This window comes from Hemitrygon akajei, chromosome 11 (genome assembly GCF_048418815.1).
Source record: "Hemitrygon akajei chromosome 11, sHemAka1.3, whole genome shotgun sequence".
Taxonomy (NCBI): domain Eukaryota; kingdom Metazoa; phylum Chordata; class Chondrichthyes; order Myliobatiformes; family Dasyatidae; genus Hemitrygon; species Hemitrygon akajei.
This window is the reverse complement of record NC_133134.1, coordinates 10,893,817-10,915,601: the sequence shown is the minus strand read 5'-3', so window position 1 is coordinate 10,915,601 and position 21,785 is coordinate 10,893,817. Positions and strand designations below refer to the sequence as shown.

Sequence of the window (21,785 nt, the reverse complement as noted above, 5' to 3'; positions counted from 1 at the left end):
ATCACGTGGGACGGAAAAGCCTGTTCTGCAATGTAGCTCAACAAATAATTAATGAAACAACGTTAACCCAGGTTAACAACTTAAGTCATGAATTCTATTCATCCCTCCCTGCCAAAACTGCACCCAATCAGCGAGGAGGAGCATGCGAGGAAGCAGTGATATCTCTTCGGTATGTGGCGGAAGCTTACGAAACAGTAGTGCTTCATGGCAGATTTTGGAGTTGGTTGCATCCAATCAGTGAACGGGATTTATTAGAAAGCTGAATAATAATAAGGTAGGAGCAAGCCGAGTGGTCATTGTATGAGTGGGCCAGTGTTGGAGTGCCATTGGCTCATTGGGCTTAGGCAATATCAGGCTGATAAGTTTCCTTTCCTTCTTCTTTATTCTTCATTCCTCATTTGTTAGGGCCCAGTCAGTGCAGCAAGGAGGGCTCCAGGGCTGTGTTTAGTTCTGTGTGTGAGCTGTGGGAACTTTGGGAGTCCATCTCCCTCCTGGATCACCATATCTGCACCCGGTGCACTGAGCTGTAGCTCCTCATCAAATATGTTAAGGAGCTGGAACTGCAGCTCAATGACCTTTGACCCATCTGGAAGTCATAGATAGGAGCTGCAGGAAGCTGGTCGCCCCTAGGATTCAGGAGTGCGTTATCTGGGTGACTGCCTGGAGAAGGAAGGGAAATGGGCAGCCACAGAGTACCCCTGTGGCCTTTACCCTCAATAATAGCTCTGGATACTGTTGAGGGGGATGACCCACTGCATGGAGCCGCTGTAATGGGTCGATGAATACAAGACTGAAAGGTGTTATATATGAGCATCTCCCAAACAATGTCTTATTTGGAAATGATCTCTAGTTCAGCAGATTATCAGTAGATGCCTTATTTTGTTCACTTCTGAGTGGTTTGATCCAGCTGCATCTGAGCAAAACCAGTTCACAAAATGGAGGTTGCAGAACAGTCTCACAAAATGGTGGCATCCATTGCTTCTACCACAATGGCCAGAACAAAGACATCTGGTTTGCCATTTTCCATTGTTGTTGACTCATTGTGGTTAGATGTTTTCTTTTATACTTAATTATTTCATGGCCAACAATACAACATACCTACACCAAACACCAAGAAAACACCTCTGTTCTTACATTGCCATTTAACTTCCTAGGTCATGACTGTCCAATCACATGCCTGTACTAGGGATAAATTATGGTAGCCAATGCTCCCAATAATCTGCATGTGTATTGTTACTGGGATCAATATTGGCAAAGATAACAGGTAGAACAAATTCTTTTATCACAATCTTTTATAGCACCCTGCTGGAAGTCCAGCTTTGTGACTCATTTCACCCCACCCCCCCCCCCCAATAGTACCACACTCCTTTTGTACCACACTCTTTTTCTACACCAATGAAAATTTCTGCATGGATAAATCACCTGGGTATAATGAAATTATATTGAGCACAGTTTGCAAAGGATTGCAAAGACATTTGAAGATGCTCCCAGCTTCTCACATCATAGATAGATAGATAGATAGATAGATACTTTATTCATCCCCATGGGGAAATTCAACTTTTTTCTAATGTCCCATACACTTGTTGTAGCAAAACTAATTACACACAATACTTAACTCAGTAAAAAAATATGATATGCATCTAAATCACTATCTCAAAAAGCATTAATAATAGCTTTTAAAAAGTTCTTAAGTCCTGGCAGTAGAATTGTAAAGCCTAATGGCATTCGGGAGCATTGACCTCTTCATCTTCATCCACCCCACCTCTCCCCAACCTACCAAATCTTCCCCTCACCTGGTTTCATTTCTATCCTCCCAGTTTCTCACTTCATCCACACTCTTTCTCCACCCACCCACCTTCCCCTCAATTGACTTCCCCTATCACCTTCCATCTTGTATTCCTTCCCCTTACTCCAGCTTCTTATTCTGGCTTCCAACCCCTTTCTTTCCAGTCACAATTAAGCTCGGCTTGATATGTTGACTCTTTATTCCTCTCCATTACTCTGGAATTTCAGTACCTGCATAATCTTGTGTGTTCATGTTGTGTCTGAGACCCTTGCAAGCTTTACACTTTAGAATAACAAGCCTACAACAAGAACTGAACTGAGCAGAATGAGGATGGAACCAAATGTAACATAGGTTTGATAATAATGATAGTGAGAGTTACCAACGCACTGCGTTACATCATGAATTATCGGGACGTGAGGTCTTCCTGCAAACTGATCTGGATGGTTGATAAGAGCATCCTTCACTGTCTCGTAGCCAGACAGAACCACCACTCTCATTGTCCCAAGCTTGATGCTGAAGATTGGACCATATTTCTCAGACAGCTGAAATAGGAAAAACACGTTTACATCATTAACTTAAACAATTAAATCCTTGTTTTTTTTAATATTCAGTTATATTATCACTTCATCAGAAATGGCCACTAGCGTACAGCCCATAAACTACACTCAGTGGCCACTTTATTAGGTACACCTGCTCATTAATGCAAACCTCTAATCAGACAATCATGTGGCAGCAACTCAATGCACAAAAACATGCAGACATGGTCAAGAGGTTCATTTGTTGTTCAGTCCAAACATGAGAATGGGGGAGAAATAAGTGACTTTGACCGTGGAATAATTGTTGGCACCAGACAAGGTGGTTTGAGTATCTCAGAAGCTGCTGACTTCCTGGGATTTTCATGCACAAAGGTCTCTAGAGTTTACAGAGAGTGGTGCAAAAAGTGAACAAAACATCCAGTGAGTGGCAGTTCTGTGGATAAAAACATACTGTTAATGGGAGAGGACAGAGGGCAATAGCCAAACTTATTCAAGCTGACTAGAAGATGACAGTAACTCAAATAACCACATATTACAACAGTGGTGTGCAGAAAAGCATCAATGAATGCACAGCATGTTGAACGTTGAAGTGGATGGGCTACAGCAGCAGAAGCCCACACCAGGTCCCACTCCTGTACCAGATAAAGTGGCCACTGAGTGTACATCATCCATTCCTAACACTCCTCTACACTTGCTTCCACCATTCAGGGCAGTTGAAGGTCTTCATTTTATATATTTATTTGTTTGCTTGTTAATTCATTTTTTTTTAAGATATACAGCACAGAACAAGCCCTTCTGGAGCTACAAGCCTCACTACTCAGCAACCCTCCTAGTTAACCCTAGCCTAATCACAGAACAGTCTGTAATGTCCAATTAATGTACTAACCAGTACATCTCTGGACTGTGGAAGCAAACCAGAGCATCCGCAGGAAACCCATGCTCCTCGCGAGGAGGAGGTACAAACTCCTTATAGACAGCGTCGGAACTGAACTCTGAACTCCGATTCCCTGAGCTGTGATACATGAACCACTTTGCTACCACGGCATCCCAAAGTGTTTTATAATTACATTTAAAGCAAGGATATTCCATGATTCCTTTGCTCTTCCAAATTCACTGCTTCAGCTGACTTCTGCCACCTCTATATCCTTCAAGGGCTCTGGGTGATTCTATCCTCTTAAACCTTATATACACTGGCTTTTTATTTTTGACTAAGTTTATAACATTTATATTTCAAATGTTTAAAGTTCAAAGTACATTTATTATCAAAGAATGCATGCAGTATACAACCTGAGATTCATCTTCCCACAGACAGCCACAAAAGAACAAAACACCATGGAACCCATTCAAAGAAAACATCAAACACCCAATGCAGAACAAAAGATCAAGTGGCAAAGAACAAGGGAAAAAGACAGAATATAAAACATCAAAACCACAGCATCCTTGAAACAGTCCAGGAAAGTTCAGCTTAGTTCCATGTAGCACAGTGTAGTTCGTTGCCTGCAAGCCGCAGAGCCTGTCTACGCTGATGAAAATCACACAAACTAGCAGTAAGAAAGGAGTCAAATCACAAGCAAGTAACCAGAAGCCAGAAATACATATAACATGAACTGCAGGGTCCTCTAAAAGCAGCCAGAAATGGAGTCAATCATTGGCATGTACCAGGTTTATTGGCATCCAGACCACACACTCAGCTGGTAAACCTCATCGACCTCCTTCAGAGATGAAAAAGCACCAGATTGCTTAATCGACCCAAAAAGACACCATCAAAATGTAAATCGCAGGTTCCAATTGGACTTAGCTTAATAAAATAATCATCTTTGATAGAAGAAGTAAAAGAAATAGTTTAGTGAGCTGTCTGAAGGACAATGCCATTGGTCACATTTGTATGCTGGCACCATCTTCTTCACCTGAACAGGAACCTTTATCATTTCTGTACATTTCAATTGTAAGGATAGAGTACACTATTAATGGCAAGACCCTTATTGGTATTGATGAGAAGAGGGATCTTGGGGTCCAAGTTCATTGCCCCCTGAAAGTGGCTACATAGGTCTATAGGATGGTTCAGATGGCAGATAGCATGCTTGCCTTTGTCAGTCGAGGTATTGAGTTCAAAGTTCTGGAAATTATTTTAAAAACTCTAGTTAGACTGTATTTCATTCAGTTCTGGTTCCCCATTATTAGAAGGATGTTGAGGCTTTGGAGAGGGTGCAGACGAGGTTTACCAGAATGTTGCCTCATTAGAGAGCACGTGCTATCATGAGTGGCAGGTTCAGATTTGAGTTGCTTTCTCTGTCGAACCAGAGGCTGTGGGGGTGGGGGGGGGGGGGGATGTGATGGCGCTTTATAAGATTATGAGAGGCACAGATAGAGTGGACAGACAATATCTTTCTCTTCAGGTTGAAAGGTCTAATACTAGATGACATGCATTTAAGGTGAAGTAGACTAATTTCAAAGATGTGAGAGGCAAAATTTTTACAGAGAGAGTAGTGGATGCCTGTAATAGACAATAGACAACAGGTGTAGGAGTAGGCTATTCGGCCCTTTGAGCCAGCACCGCCATTCACTGTGATCATGGCTGATCATCTCCAATCAGTACCCCGTTCCTGCCTTCTCCCCATATCCCTTGACTCCGCTATCTTTAAGAGCTCTATCTAACTCTTCCTTGAAAGCAACCAGAGAATTGGCCTCCACTGCCTTCTGAGGCAGAGTATTCCACAGATCCACAACTCTCTGCCTGTAATGTGCTGCCTGGGGTGATGATACATTAGGGACTTTTAAGAGACGTTAAGATAGGCACATGAATGTGAGGGAAATTGAGGGTCATGGACATTGTATAGGGAGAGGAGCTTAGCTTAATTAGCCATTTGTCACTTGGCAGGCCGAAGGGCCCGTTCCCGTGCTGTGGTGGCATCCGTTAGTCTCGCGAGACCATGGATGTGCGCCTGAGCTGTAATCTATATTCCATGTTCCATAACCACTCTGGTCATCCAAACTCACATTACCTTGACATCCTGTAGCGTGCGCATCAGCTGGTCTTCAAACAATTTCCACATGTTAGAGGTGGATTCTCCCTAAGGCAGCTGCTCTCAGTTAACACTCCCTTGCACCATTCTATTAATATCTGAATTTGCGTATGCTTAAAATAACTTTTAATACAAATTACATTCTACAATACAACAACATGTAGACAATAACAGTGACACATTCACAAACACCAACTAAACTTAAATGTTCCCATCGCTGTCAACAAAGGGTTCCGGAACATCTCCATGGACACCGCAAGTTTCCTCACCGGGCTGTCCGCCTAGGCAGAACCCCGCCCCCGCTACCCGATTCCAAGAGCCAAGGTTTGCTATCGCTGTCAATGCCAGGAGCAAGTTTCCTAATTTGCGAAGAGAGAGCGGCGAAAGATGCGTCACAGCTCACCTTCAGCTGCTGCGCAACAGAGGACTTTCTGATCTGTGGGTTATTCCCCTGGACACTGGTGTTGCTGAAAGATCAACTTGATGCCAGACGCCCTTTGGTCTGTCAGCGCATCGAGATTTCCGCAGAGGGATTCTGCCGACTGGCACATCTCTGCCTGCGGGACTCGGAGTACGTGCTGAAGTCCACTAGGCGCGACTACCGCAAAGGCTCGGTAGGGAAGAGCTACAGTACAGTTCTAAGTTGAAAGTAAATATATTATCGAAGTATATATATCATCATTTACAACCCTGAGATTTGCTTTCTTTCGGGCACAGTAAACCCAAGAACCATAACATCGAATCAGAAGGACCATGCCCAATAGACGTTGTGCAAAAGGCACCGCACTGTACAAACACCAAAGATAAACAAATAAGATGAATACACAGATAACTAGCTAACACACCGAGGGATTTAAAGTTGCTGACCCTTTCCACCTCTGATCCCCCGATAAGAACTGGTTCGTGGATCTCTGTTTTCCTCCTCCTGAAGTCAATAATGAGCTCTTTGAACTTGTTGAGATTGCTGTTGAGGTTACACTTAGCCAGGTTTTCAATCTCACACATATATGCAGATTCATCACCACCTCAGATTCAGCTAACAACAGTGGTGTCGTCAGCCAATTTAACTATGGCATTGGAGCTGTGCTTAGCCTCTCAGCCATAAGTATAAAACGGGGTTAAGTACAAAGCCTTCTGGTTAACCTCTCCTATGCTGTTGGAGATTGTGGAGGAGATGTCGCTGCCAATCCGAATTGTCTGGGGTTTCTAAGGGAGGAAATAAAGACTCCATTTGAATGAGGGTTCTTCCACTACTGGATAGAGAGTGGCCGTGTCGGGCGAGAAATCCTCTCAATCAGCTCGTTATTATTCTCATATAAGTCCAGTGTGTGATAGATGTCATTCTGGCACAGCTTCTTTAACCCATATATTTTGGTCATCTTCTTCTTTGAAAAATTATTGGGAAGATATCTTTGTTATTATTTCAACTGTATTGAATATTGATTTACAATCTCATCCTATTACAGCAATTTTTTGGTTTATCAATGATAGAACCACATCACTTAACATCTTTAGCGCGTCGGATGGTAGCATTTATTACATTAGTGGCTAAAAGATCTATTCTGCTGAATTGGAAAGAGATTAATCCCGTCACCACATTTCACTGGTTCTCTCAAACTATGTTATGTTTAAACTTAGAAAAAATCAGAAGTGTTCTATATGATCCGTCCATTAAATCTGAAAAGACCTGGAGGCCTTTTATTCAACACTTTCATATCATGTGATTTGACCTTTTTCCAAACCTATTTTCTTGTTTTAATATATGCAGAGAGGTTCGGAGTTAATGACACTAATGGTTCTTTCTTTTTTTGATGTTACAGACAGCCCATGTTCTTTTCGTTTTCTTAGTGTGTTGCCCTAAGGCATTTATTTAGCTTTATTACATTTTCGCTTTAGTAATTCGCTTGTAATTATTTTCTAGTTAAAGTTAAGGTTGTTGAAAGTAAATTCGTTGTCTGTGATGTAACGCGGTATGCGATGACGTCACACCACGTTTCGCCACATCTTGTGGGTAAATACCGGTTTGGAGAAACGGGAAGGAGGGGGCTTGTGTGTGCAGGATCAGCGCAAGAAAAGTTTTCATTCTACGCACTAAGAAACATCATAGAAGCAACGCCCTAAGTTCCTAAGATAATTGATATGTTGAAGTAAAAATACTAACGCTGATTCTGTTAAAAGTAATGACGGTTGGTAAAATTTATTTTCCTGTGCTATTGAAAGTGTTACTGAATAGTTTGTGTGAAGTGTATTTAAAGCCTGTTGATGGCGTAGGTAGATTCTGAATGTATGTTATACTTTAATGTAATATAGTTTGTTGTAGTTATACTTTTACAAGTATTTATGATGTAAATGTAATGCCAAGGAAACAAATACTGTATATATTTTGTATTGTTTTATCAACAGTTTTCACCATACGTTAATGTGGAAGAGTGAACAGTAAACGGTTAATCTTACTGCGATCCTGCCCTCTTGACTATGGTTTACCTCGGTGTTTAGTTCAGATTTCCTACACCTGTACAAGAAAACTAAACTTAGTTTTTGGTTAGTATTGTTTAGATTAAATTTTTTGGGGGGGTATATATATATTATTTTTCTTTTTGGATATGTTAATCCTTTCTTCTATGTATACTATATTTGTACTTGAACAATTTTGGGAGGTTTATTACCCTTCTATTAACTGAATATATATTTTAACCATAAACAATGTAATCCCAATAATTGTGCATTAATATTATGTTATATCCATTATTTTGATATTAATAAAAAGATTGAAAAAGAAAAGAGAAATCCTTTCAATTATTGTGGAAGTTAATATTTTAAAATATTAACTTAACACATTGACCTAGGTGTTGCACTTTTTTTTCTTGTAAATATTCATTTATTACGCAAAAAGTATTTGGCGAAGTCCTCCTCATGTCGAAACACTGACTAACTTTATCTAGAACAGGCAGTATTTGCAACAAGAATTTAAATTTTTTTAAATTAATGTTCGGGATATGGGCGTCGCCAGCTAAACCAGCATTTATTGCCCATCCCTAGTTGCCCTTGAGAAGGTGACGATGAGCTGCTTTCTTGAACCGCTGCAGTCCCTGAGGTGTAGGTACACCCACAGTGCTGTTAGGGAGGGAATTCCATGATTTTGACCCAGCGACAATGATGGGATGGCGATATGTTTCCAAGTCAGGAAGGTGAGTGACTTGGAGGGGGAGTTTCAAGTGGTAGTTGCCTTTGGAAGTTGCGAAAAAATTGTGTAACTTTTCTGCCATGTTTCCTGGAATACTGAATTGAATTGCTAACAACATTGCCAGGCCCTCCGTAGGACTGGTACACAGTGTTCAGTATTTACTGGTCTGGGTCGTGACTCCTCTTACCTCCATGAAACTTCGGTCGGGCTTCTTCAGATCCAGGAGGTGCAGGTTCCCGATGATCGGAAGAGGAGTGGGTCCCGGGGGGAAGTTGAGCTCCACGTGAGATTTAGACCCATTGCGAAAATAAACGAGAAACAACGCGGTGAGGGCGCAGAGAAGCACCAAAGTCACAGCGTCCAGTGAGTAAACACCGTCGAACGACATCTCCGGCTCCCTTGGACTTCAGCCTTTTCCAGCGATCAGGAGCAGGGTTCCAGGGCAAACACTGAGTGAACTCGGAAGTACTGTAATGACTCGTTCTGCAATTGGAGAGAGGTTAACGGCATCCAAGAGCAATGTCGCTGTATGGCTACACTTGTTGCTCCAGCAACAACCATAGCCACTCCTCCCAGAATCCAGTTCAATAATAAGCGCACCAGAGCAAACAACATTGTGGGGCTACAGGGAAGGAGGTGACAATCCCCATTTCGCTCACATGAAACAGAATGCTTTGGAAACGCGCCCCAAAGGGGGCGGCATCTGAGTGAGAAGTTCACGTTTTAGGTTAGAAAGTTATTTGACGTGAAAGTGGTTACATTTTTAGCATACACCTGTGCGTATAATGTTCAGTTCGGCTGTAAGGTAGAACAGTACATTATAGTTGGACTATAACAAATCACTGAGCGGGAGTGCGAGTAGAGAGCTGCATTTTCACTTAGGGTAGCACTCAAGATAAAAAAAAGGCAGCCCTTCGCGGCAGTTTTTCCAGAGTTGGACTGCGACCAGTCACTGGGCAGGATACATTAGAATGAGCGAACACAAGTTTCCTACCCTGGGAAAAGTTTCACTGCCCACGTAATAGTCTTTCTGTAGATGGTTAGAGATAACCGGTGCTTCGAATGTGAGCTGGGTCCTTTGTTCAGGGGGAGATGAAGAGGGAAGACGCTGGAGATAAGTGACTGTAGGATTCAACCCGGTGGTGTTGCAAGCACGTGGCTGGGGTCAAACCCAAGTGCAGGACACAGGCGCGGAGACAGAGTCGGGAGGCGTTAGCACTGTAGCGAGCGTGGAATAGAGATCCAAGAGAGTCTTAACGCGGAGACCAGGTTCACGTAGAGGATCCAGGAAATGATGCGGAACTTAGAACTGTCAGTCCTAAAGAACCATGAACCGAGATTCCTCATACAAGAGTCGACCAACGAACTGGCAGCTCCTTGTTGTGATTCCAGGGTCTTTATGCTGCATTTTCTGATGGGAAGCAGGTGTGTGTAATTAGTGGAACGAGGAAATTAGACGAGGGGGTTGAGGCCCTATTACTGAGGTAATAGCAAGGTGGGGCATGCCCGACGGTACCACGACAGGTGGAGGACCATGATTCGATGGAACCAGGTGCCGAGATGGATGGAGGATCGGAGAATATGAATTTTGGGAAGAGTTGAACTCCAACTTGTTCACATTCGACTGTTTAATTATAAAGGGCAGTTTTTGTTTCTTTTTTCTTTATTAACCTTTTAATTAAGTTAGGATTCATAAATATAATGTCTGCAGTGTGCTGTCTGTTATTTCTTGGCACTGATTTGTAACAGGGTAGCAATTTACACAGCATCCACACAAACCAGGGTTTGGGGTGGGAGAGCCGTCTCAGTCTCACGGGCAGTGTTTTGATCCTTGTGTGAGATGTGGGAATTCTGGGAGACCTCTAACCTCCCGGATAACCACATCTACACTGGGTCCGCTGAGCTGCAGCTCCTCAGCGAGAAAATTAAGGAAATGGAGAGGCAGTTCAATGATCTTGGGCTTATACAGGAGAATGAGGAGGTGATGGGTAGGAGGTACAGGGAGGTAGTCACCCGTAGGTTACAGGTAAATATGTGACTGTCAGAAGTGGGATAATAAGTATCCCACTTTGGATATTGTTGAGGGGGACGACCTACGAGGTCTCTGGCACTGAATCTGGTGCTGTGGCTCAGAAGAGAAGAGAAGAGAGGTGAAGAGGACTGCAGTGGTGATTGACGAGTCCATAGTCAGAGGGATAGCGACGAGATTCTGTGGGTGAGATAGAGACACCCGGATGGTATGTTGCCTCCCGGGTGCCAGGGACAGGGAAGTCTCGGATTGGGTCCATGGTAGGGAGAGGTTGAGCAGCTTCAAGTCTTGGTACATAATGACTCCAAATAAAATAGGTAGGATGGGTGAAGAGGTCTAGAAGAGAGACTTTAGGTAGCTAGCTAGAAAGCTAAAAAGCGGGACATCCAGGGTAATAACCTCTGCATTGCTGCCCGTGCCATGCACCAGTGGTCAAGAATAGAATGATCTGGCAGATGAATGCGTGGCAGAGGAACTGGTGCAGGGGACAGGATTTCAAATTTCTGGATCATTTGGATCTTTTCTAGGGAAGGCATGATCCGTACACAGGGACGGGCTACACCAGAACCCGAGGGGGACCAATATCCGTGTGGACAGGTCTTCTAGAGCTGTTCAGGAGGGTTTAATCTAATTTGCCAGGGGAATGGGAATTAGAGTGACAGTGCTGAGGATGGGGTAGTCGGTTTACAAACAGACAGGGTGTAGTGAGACTCCTAGGAAGAAGTGGCTGATGACAGGGCAAAATTGCAGTCAACAGGATGAGCTGCAATGCAAAAGGCAGACAAAATTGGAAAGAGTGAATATAGGACTGATGATGCTATATTTTAATGCACGCAGTATACACAATATGCTAGACGAATTTGTAGCACAATTACTGATGGGCATAAAATGTCATGGACAAAAGAAGATTATAGCTGGGAGCTTAGCGTCTAGGGTACATGTTGCATTGAATGGACAGGCCGGTAGGCAGAGGGGATGGCGTGGCTCTGTTGTTAACAAATATTATCAAATCTTTCGAAAGAGGTGACGTAGGATAGCAAGGTGTTGCATTATTGTGCATAGAGCTAAGGATCTGCAAGGGTAAAAAGACTGATGAGAAATATATACAGACCTTCAAACAGCAGTAAAGATGTCTGCAAATTACAATCGAAAACAGAAAATGTATATCAAAAGGAGGTATTTCAATATGCAGGTAGATTGGGAAAATTAGAATGGTGCTGGAACCCAAGAGGGGGGTTTTCTAGAGTGCCTACGAGATGGCCTTTTAGAATAGCTCGTGGTTGAGCCCACTAAGGGATCAGCTATTCTAGATTGGGTGTTGTGCAATGAACTGGCTTTAGGTAAAGGAACCCTTAGGAGAGAAGTGATCATAATATGATGGAAATCACCCTGAAATTTGAGAAGCTAAAGTCAAATGAATCAATATTACAGTGGAGTAAAGAAAATTACAGAGGCATGTGTCAGGGTCTGGTCCGGTCCGGAATCCACGTTCCAGGTCTTGATCCGGTCCAAGTGCTCTGGACTCCGGGTCTTGCAACTGTCCCTCCCGGCCCCTTTGAGCCTGTTAAGATCATCCTGGATCGAGGAAGCACACCTATGGCCAATTTGGCTGCAGGTGTTTATAAGGGGCTGTGGGACGGAAGACCGGGTGGGTGGTCATTTTGTTCTGCATCCTGTTAGCTCTGAAGCTGGTTTAACCAGCTCTATACCTGGTTCGTTTGCCCCGAATCCTGCTCCGTATCCTGCCTTTTGCCTGGTCTGCAACCGGCTCTCTATTCCGCTCTGCAACCCACTCTGTACCTGTTTTACCCGGTTCGTCATGCTTTTCCTGCTCCTCTCGGGTGCGCTGGCCCTGCCGTCCCGTCTTATTCGTCTTGCCCGCGCTTTCAGTTGCCTTTACCAATGTACCCGGTGGATCACTGTAGTTCTGCTGCTCACCCTGGACCCAGCTTCCTACCCGTTGCCTCCATCGGGCGGATCCAGCCGGACTGCCGCTGCCCAGCGGGGATTCTGCCCCCTCCTACCCGTTGCTTCCGTCGGGCGGGTCTGGCCGGACCGTCGCTGCCCGGCGGGGGTTCTACCTTTTCCACCTATTGCTCCCTAAGGGTTGTGCCCTGCACCTGCCCAGGTGTCCGCGCCTTGCCCAGGCCTCTGTGTGTTTTCCGCCTGGGAGGCGGCCCTGCCTGGGATCCCTGCCGCCCGCCATGAGGAATCTGCCTGCCTGCCCGCCCCGAACTGCGGGATCTGCCTGCCCGCCTGCCTGCCTCGTCTGAACTCTTGGATCCAGCCCCGCCTGCATTAACCCTTAAATGTCATGGCATTCCCATCCTGTCCTTCCCCTAGTACTTCAGTGTCTGCATCCTGCATTTGGGTCCATCCGGCCCCGTTCCTGACAGCATGAGAGAGGAGCTAGCCAAAAGTGATCAGAAAGGAACACTAGCAGGGATGAAGGCAGAGCAACAATGGCTGGAATTTCTGGGAGCAATTCAGAAGGTGCAAGAGATACACATCCCAAAGAGGAAGGAATATTCTGAAGGCAGAATGACATGACTGTGGCTTACAAGAGAAGTCAATCCCATCCTAAAAGCCAAAGAGAGATCATATAATAGAGCAAAAATTCATGGTAAGTCAGACAAGTGAGAAGCTTTTAAGAGCTAACAGAAGGCAACTAAAAAGTCATAAAGAAGGAAAAATGGAGCACAAAGGTGAAGTAGCCAATAATATTAAAGAGGATATCAAAAGTTTCTTCAGATATATTAAGTGGAAAGGAGAGGCGAGATTAGATAATGATGCTGGAGAGGAAGTAATTTTGGGACAAGGAGTGGTGAATAGACTGAGTATTTTGCATCGGTCTTCACTGTGGAAGACACTAGCAGTATGGTGGAGATCCGAGAGTGTCTAGGCCAGAAGTGTATGATGTTGCTATAATTATGCTAGGGCTCTTGAGAAAATAAAAGATCTGAAGATAGAAAGGTCACCTAGTCCATATGGTCTACAGCCAGGGCTTTGAAATAGGTGGCTGAAGAGATTGTGGAGACATTAGGAATGCTCTTCCAAGAATCACTAGATTGTGGAATGCTCCTGTAAGACTAGAAAATTGAAAATGTCACTCCACTCTTCAAGAAGGGAGAGAGGCAGAAGAAAGGAAATTATAGGTGTTAGTCAAACTTCAGTAGTTGGGAAGATATTGGAGTCAATTGTTAAGGATGTTGTTTCAGGGTACTCGGAGGCACTAGATAAAAACGGCTATAGTCAGCATGGTGTTGCAAGGGAATGACTGGGGACGAGGCCAAGTGCAGGGCACAGGCACGGAGGCAGGCTCGAGAGGCACTAGCACAGTCGCGAACGTGAAACAGGTAACCAGGGGAATCTTGACTCGGAGACCAGATTTACGCAGAGTATCCAGGGAATGGAGCGGAGCTTAGAACTAACGGTCCTAAGGGATCAGGAAACGAGGTTTACACACACTAGAATCGACCAATGAACTGGCGACCCACGACTGTGCCGCCAGAGTTCTTATCCTATATTGTCCAATGGGAACCAGGTGTGCTGCAATTAATGGAACTAGCAACAAATGGGAATCAGACCAGTCGACCAGGTATTGGAGGCCCCTGCCCCGACGGCGCACATCCAGTAGCCGCTGGACGGTGTACGCCGGGTGGTCGTCGATGATTCGGGCAGGTGGAGGAGTTTCGGTCGGAGGACACAAGGGGCTGACAGAAACTGGTTTTAATTGGGAAACGTGAACTGTAGGGTGGATATGCATAGATTTAGGTAGTTTAAGTTGCACTGCTGTGGGGTTGATGATACTTTCGACCTCGGAATGTCCCAGGAAGCGAGGGGCGAATTTCTTAGGCTCGTTCTTGAGAGGAATGTCCTTGTACCGAGAGCCACACCTTCTGCCCAGCCCGATACTCAGTTGCAGGAGTCCGATGGCGATCGGCAATTCTCCGGATATGATCGAAGTAGGGCCGTGCATGTGTCCTCCCAAACCTTACGGCACCGGCCGATATGGGCCTGAACAGACGACACCGCAATCTCCTCCTCTTGAGCGGGAAACTCAAGAGAGCATTCATTGTGTACAGTTTTGGTCTCCAGGGTTAAGGAAGGACATCCTGGCTGTAGAGGAAGTGCAGCGTAGATTCACGAGGTTAATTCCTGGGATGTCAGGACTGTCTTACGCAGAGAGGTTAGAGAGACTGGGCTTGTACACGCTGGAATTAAGGAGATTGAGAGGGGATCTGATTGCAACATATAAGATTATTAAGGGATTGGACAAGATAGAGGCAGGAAATATGTTCCAGATGCTGGGAGAGTCCAGTACCAGAGGGCATGGTTTGAGAACAAGGGGTAGTTCATTTAGGACAGAGTTAAGGAAAAACTTCTTCTCTCAGAGAGTTGTGGGGGTCTGGAATGCACAGCCTCGGAAGGCAGTGGAGGCCAATTCTCTGGATGCTTTCAAGAAGGAGCTAGATAGGTATCTTATGGATAGGGGAATCAAGGGATATGGGGACAAGGCAGGAGCCGGGTACTGATAGTAGATGATCAGCCATGATCTCAAAATGGCGGTGCAGGCTCGAAGGGCCGAATGGTCTACTTCTGCACCTATTGACTATTGTCTATAAAAGAAGATCTCCGGTGGCAGTACTAACCAGAGAGTTGTGGGTGTAATCTACCCACACGAGGTGGTCACTCCAGGTAGACGGTTTGTCGGTTGTTATGCAATGTAGCGCCGCCTCCAAATCCTGGTTGACCCGTTCCGTTTGCCCGTTCGTCTGTCGGTGGAAGCCGGTTGATATGCTAACGGAGGCACCCAGGGCTTGACAGAAGGTCCTCCACACCTGCGAGATGAATTGGGGACCACAGTCGGAGATGATATCCGTAGGAATTCCGTGGAGGCGGAAGACGTGGCGGACGAGAAGGTCCGCGATCTGCTGAGCTGAAGGGAGTTTAGGGAGGGCTACAAAGTGTACAGACTTGGAGAATGTGTCTACCACGGTGAGTACGGTGGTGTTCGCATGTGAAGGGGGTAGTCCCGTGACGAATCCAGGGCTATGTGCGACCAAATACGACCAGGGACAGGTAGGGGACAAAGTAATCCAGCAGGTGGCCGGTAGGAGGCTTTTCCGCGGACACAGACGGAATAGATAGATAGATAGATAGATAGATAGATAGATACTTTATTCATCCCCATGGGGAAATTCAACTTTTTTTTCCAATGTCCCATACACTTGTTGTAGCAAAACTAATTACATACAATACTTAACTCAGTAAAAAAAAAAATGATATGCATCTAAATCACTATCTCAAAAAGCATTAATAATAGCTTTTAAAAAGTTCTTAAATCCTGGCGGTTGAATTGTAAAGCCTAATGGCATTGGGGAGTATTGACCTCTTCATCCTGTCTGAGGAGCATTGCATCGATAGTAACCTGTCGCTGAAACTGCTTCTCTGTCTCTGGATGGTGCTATGTAGAGGATGTTCAGAGTTTTCCATAATTGACCGTAGCCTACTCAGCACCCTTCGCTCAGCTACCGATGTTAAACTCTCCAGTACTTTGCCCACGACAGAGCCCGCCTTCCTTACCAGCTTATTAAGACGTGAGGCGTCCCTCTTCTTAATGCTTCCTCCCCAACACGCCACCACAAAGAAGAGGGCGCTCTCCACAACTGACCTATAGAACATCTTCAGCATCTCACTACAGACATTGAATGACGCCAACCTTCTAAGGAAGTACAGTCGACTCTGTGCCTTCCTGCACAAGGCATCTGTGTTGGCAGTCCAGTCTAGCTTCTCGTCTAACTGTACTCCCAGATACTTGTAGGTCTTAACCTACTCCACACATTCTCCATTAATGATCACTGGCTCCATATGAGGCCTAGATCTCCTAAAGTCCACCACCATCTCCTTGGTCTTGGTGACATTGAGACGCAGGTAGTTTGAGTTGCACCATATCACAAAGTCCTGTATCAGTTTCCTATACTCCTCCTCCTGTCCATTCCTGACACACCCCACTATGGCCGTGTCATCAGCGAACTTCTGCACATGGCAGGACTCCGAGTTATATTGGAAGTCTGATGCGTACAGGGTGAACAGGACCGGAGAGAGTACGGTTCCCTGCGGCGCCCCTGTGCTGCTGACCACCGTGTCAGACCTACAGTCTCCCAACCGCACATACTGAGGTCTATCTGTCAAGTAGTCCACTATCCAATCCACCATGTGAGAGTCTACTCCCATCTCCGTTAGTTTGTGCCTTAAGATCTTGGGCTGGATGGTGTTAAAGGCACTAGAGAAGTCAAGGAATGTAATCCTCACAGCACAACTGACCCCATCTAGGTGAGAGAGTGATTTGTGCAGCAAATACGTGATAGCATCCTCCACTCCCACCTTCTCCTTATACGCAAACTGAAGAGGATCCTGGGCGTGCCTGGTTTGTGGCCTCAGATTCTGTATTATCAGCCGCTCTATGGTCTTCATCACGTGCGACGTCAAGGCAACAGGTCTGAAGTCATTCAACTCCTTTGGTTGTGGTTTCTTCGGTACCGGGACAATACAGGATGTTTTCCACTGTCTGGGTACTCTTCTCTGCTCCAGGCTCATGTTGAAGATGCACTGTAGTGGTTCTCCCAGCTCAGTCGCACAGGCCCTCAGTAATCGTGGGGAAACTCCATTAATAACATATATTCATTTAAATCAGGTAACAACGCATAAACAGTTTTAAAAAATAAGAGGTCGTCAACATTTGGTCCATAAATATTAATCAAAACCATTTTTCTATTACAAATTGTTCCTTTAACAATCAGAAATCTACCATTGATATCAGTTATAATATCCTCCTGGTTAAAAGGAATATTGGAATCAATAAAAATAGAAACACCTCTAGTTTTACTCTGGGAATTTGCATTAAACTGAGGACCCTTCCAAAATTTTAAAAATTGATTTTTATCACATAACCTGATATGCGTCGCTTGAGCAAAAATTATATCAGGCTGGAAGATTAATATCTTTAAATGTTTTCTTACGCTTAATAGGATGATTCCAACCACGAACATTCCAAGTTAAAACATTTAGCTGTTTAAATATCATCATGGAACTTTGTGTCTGAAAACAATAGTCAGATGCATGTCAGGATAGGATAGTCGAAAATGGCAGAGATGAACAACAATAAAAATAATTGGCGTATGCTCCGGGATTCCATAATGGGAGAAAAAAATAAAAAAATTCCCACCCAAACTACAAAGCCCAGAAACAAGTCGATATCAACCGACGCAAGCCCCAAGCAAAGCATAGACGCGAATACAAATACAAACTCCGCCTTCCTCAGTAAAAAATATTAAACAAAATCTCTGTCTCCCTCTACCGAACATATATCTCAATATAATTAACTTGGAAGGAAAGTGTTTTTCTTGTGTAACAAAACGACCTTCAATTGAAAGTAACCTTCATAACATTAGATAAGGGAAGAAAAACACATCCAAAACAATTCTTGAAATATTTGCACAGAAGGAAAACAATCACCATCTTTAAATTGTCCGGTCTATCTTTAAAACATAAAGAAATCCAAATAATTACTTTAAAAAATCTTTACAAAAGCATATGAAACAAAAAAAACCAATTAATTCATTTAAATGCTGCAGAAAAAAATTCTAAATGGTTCAAACTTATTACAGACTATCAACAGTTCTCCCTTGTCAGGGTCCGGTCTGGTCCGGAATCCGCATTCCGGGTCTCGATCCGGTCCGAGGGCTCCGGACTCCGGGTCCTGCAGTTGCCCCTCCCGTCACCCGTGAACTAGTTAGGACCCTCCTGGCTCAAGGAGGCACACCTGTGACTCATTGAGCTGCAGGTGTTTATAAGAGGCCTTGGGACTGGGACCAGGCGGGTGGTCGTTTTGTTCTGTTTCTCCGCCGGCTCCGAACTCTTCTCTGCATTCTGTTATCCTGCCCGGGCTCAGATCTACTCCTCATCATGCTTCTCTGCCCCGTACCAGTACTGCCAGGTTGGTCCGCTCCCCCACCTTTCTTCCCATGCACTGGTCCCGCTTCTCCGCTCGTTTGTTTTGTTCACGCGGTCGCGCTGTCTGCCGGCCTTTCCCGATTTTCCTGCTATCATGACTGTTGTGTTGGCCACCCTGGACCTATGTCCGTCGGGCGGGTCCGGCCGGTCTGCCGCTGCCTGGAGGAGGTTCTGCCCCGTCCTCCTCTTCCGCCCGAACCCTGGGATTGTGCCCCACACCCGCCTAGGGGTCCGCATCGTGCCCAGACCTCCGGTGTTTCCGCCTGGGAGGCGGCCCTACCCAGGATATATGCAGCCCACCCAGGGAGGGCTCTCCGCCAGCTTATCTAGCCACCTAGACCTGCCTGCCCAAACCCCGGGGACCTACCTGCCTGCCTGCCCGAACCCCGGGGACCTGTCTACCTGAACTCGAACTCCGGGAGCCCGATCTGCTCTGCCTGCCTGAACTCCGGGAGCCCGCTCCGCTCTGCCTGCCTGACACTCTATCTACCTGAACCCCAGCTCTACCCTTGATTACCATGGCATCCCCAACTGCCCTCCCCCTAGTACTTCAGTGTCTGCGTCCTGCGTTTGGGTCCATCCGGCCCCATTCCCGACATCCCTCTAATGTCTTCTGAAATTGAAGCCACCCAAACCCGTCTTTTTCAGAGATAAAAATGTATTTTAAAGTAAAGATATCGGTAGCCATCAAATCTTTCAATCTCATATCTCTTTACACCGCGAGACAATCAAACCATTATAAATCATTCAAGCTTCAGATTCGTCATCGGATGCATCGGATAAAGAATTAATAAAACTCAATGCATCAAGTGGATCATCAAAAAAACGAAAACTAGACTTTTTAACGAAGAGCCTCAATTTCACTGGATATTGAAGAAGTGGAAAAAGCTTTTTTTTCATACGCTGATTTCGTAGTATTTGCTAATCCAGCACGCTTTTTAACAATTTCGCGTGGAAAATCTTCATAGAAACGAATGTCTGAATTCTGATATTGAAAGTTTTTTTCTCGCAAGCTTAATAATACGGTCTTTGTCTCTGAAATGAAGAAAACGCACAACAATATGTCTGTTTTTACCATGACCCAAAAATTTTAAAGTGCCGATTCTATGAGCCATTTCCATATCTGAAGGCTGTAAACAAACCTCCGGAAATAAAGACGGAAACATTTTTGCGAAATAATCCAATATGTCGGCCGATTCTGATTTCTCTTTTAATCCAACAATTCGAATATTGTTCCGACATGATCGAGCTTCGAGATCAATAATCCATTGTTGGGCTTTTTCCAAACGTGAAGAAAGGTCCGCAGTATTTCGACTAACTTCTTTAAGATCAAGGCTCGAAGAGTCGACTTTTCCTTGGAATTTCTCTTTTAGTTAAGTTATTTCAATGCTGATATTACTGATTTGAGATTCTAGTCTCTTTACCCAGGGGGGTTTTCTCTGAGAATCCATTGGTTTTCTTGAGTTTCCCATTGCTTGGGTCCTGATTTCTTTTGGATCTTCTGAGAGTGGCCATAATTATATCTGATCCGACTGAATAAAGTTGAAATTTCAAAGTTTAAATCGGAAAAGGGAGAGATTAAAGGTGGACAAGAAGCGACTAGTCTTACATGTCCGAAACCAGGAGGCGGAGTCCCAAATTAGCTGTTTGACTTCAGAATAGGCTTGTGCATAGCAGACAGGGTAGTGATTGAAGAGACATTGATCTGGAGATCTGTAATTAGTGGTGTTATAGAAACATAGAAAACCTGCAACACAAAACAGGCCCTTCAGCCCACAAAGCTGTGCTGTACACGTCCTTAGAAATTACCTGGGGTTACCCATAGCCCTCTATTTTTCTGAGTTCTATGTACCTGTCCAGGAGTCTCTTAAAAGACCTTATCATAACCACCTCCACCACCGTCGCCGGCAGCCCATTCCATGCATTTACTACTCCCTGCATTAAAAAAAACGTACCCCTGACATCTCCTCTGTACCTGCTTCCAAGAACATTAAAACTGTGCTCTCTTGTGCCAGACATTTCAGACCTGGAAAAAAGCCTCTGACTATACACAAGATCAATGCCTATCAACATCTTATACACCTCTATCAGGTCACCTCTCATCCTCTGTCGCTCCAAGGAAAAGAGGCTGAGTTCACTCAACCTATTTTCATAAGTCATGCTCCCCAATCCATGCAACATCCTTGTAAATCTCCTCTGCATCCTTTCTATAGTTTCCACATCCTTCCTACAGTGAGGCGACCAGAACTGAGCACAGTACTCCAAGCGGGGTCTGACCAGGGTCCTATAGAGTTGCGACATTACCTCTTAGCTCCTGAACTCAATCCCACGATTGATGAAGGCCAATGCACCGTATGCAGTCTTAACCACAGAGTCAACTTGCGCAGCAGCTTTGAGTGTCCTATGGACTTGGACCCTAAGATCCCTCTGTTGCTCCACACTGCCAAGAGTCTTACCATTAATACTATATTCTGTCATCATATTTGACCTACCAAAATGAACCACTTCACACTTATCTGGGTTGAACTCCATCCGTCACTTCTCAGCCCAGTTTTGCATTCTATCAGTGTCCCGCTGTAACCTCTGATAGCCCTCCATGCTATCCACAACACCCTCTACCTTTGTGTCATCAGCAAGTTTACTAACCCATCCCTCCACTGGCTCATCCAGGTCACTTATAAAAAACACGAAGAGTAGGAGTCCCAGAATAGATCCCTGAGGCACACTACTGGTCACTGACCTCCATGCACAATATGACCTGTCTACAACCACTCTGCGGTTGTTCAGGTTTGAGTACAGTTCAACAGGTTTAAGTACAGTCAGGTGTGTCTTGCAAAAAGTTAAACCTAACATTGATAAAGGCAAACTCGAGGAAATCTGCAGATGCTGGAAATTCAAGCAACACACACAAAATGCTGGTGGAACGCAGCAGGTCAGGCAGCATCTATAGGAAGAAGCACTGTCGACGTTTCGGGCCAAGACCCTTTGTCAGGACTAACTGAAAGAAAAGGTAGTAAGAAATTTGAAAGTAGGAGGGGAGGGGGAAGTGTGAAATGATAGGAGAAGACCTGAGGGGGTGGGGTGAAGCTAAGAGCTGGAAAGGTGATTGGCAAAAGGGATACACAGCTGGAGAAGGGAAAGGATCATGGGACGGGAGGCCTCAGGAGAAAGAAAGGGGAAGGGGAGCACCAGAGGGAGATGGAGAACAGGC

General features: G+C 44.9%; 1 protein-coding gene across 1 annotated transcript in view; it reads right to left on the bottom strand.

The window, feature by feature from the left end:
* The window catches only part of LOC140736326 (uncharacterized), a 78,768-nt gene that overhangs the window by 19,189 nt on the left and 37,794 nt on the right, over positions 1 to 21,785 (bottom strand). Inside the window, exons 10-13 of the mRNA XM_073062330.1 lie at positions 15,207 to 15,497; positions 14,146 to 14,551; positions 8,717 to 8,933; positions 2,166 to 2,328 (exon numbers count right to left, since the gene is read on the bottom strand). Of these exons, the coding sequence (XP_072918431.1) occupies positions 2,166 to 2,328; positions 8,717 to 8,933; positions 14,146 to 14,551; positions 15,207 to 15,497 (1,077 nt within the window). The remainder of the gene's footprint in view (positions 1 to 2,165; positions 2,329 to 8,716; positions 8,934 to 14,145; positions 14,552 to 15,206; positions 15,498 to 21,785) is intronic.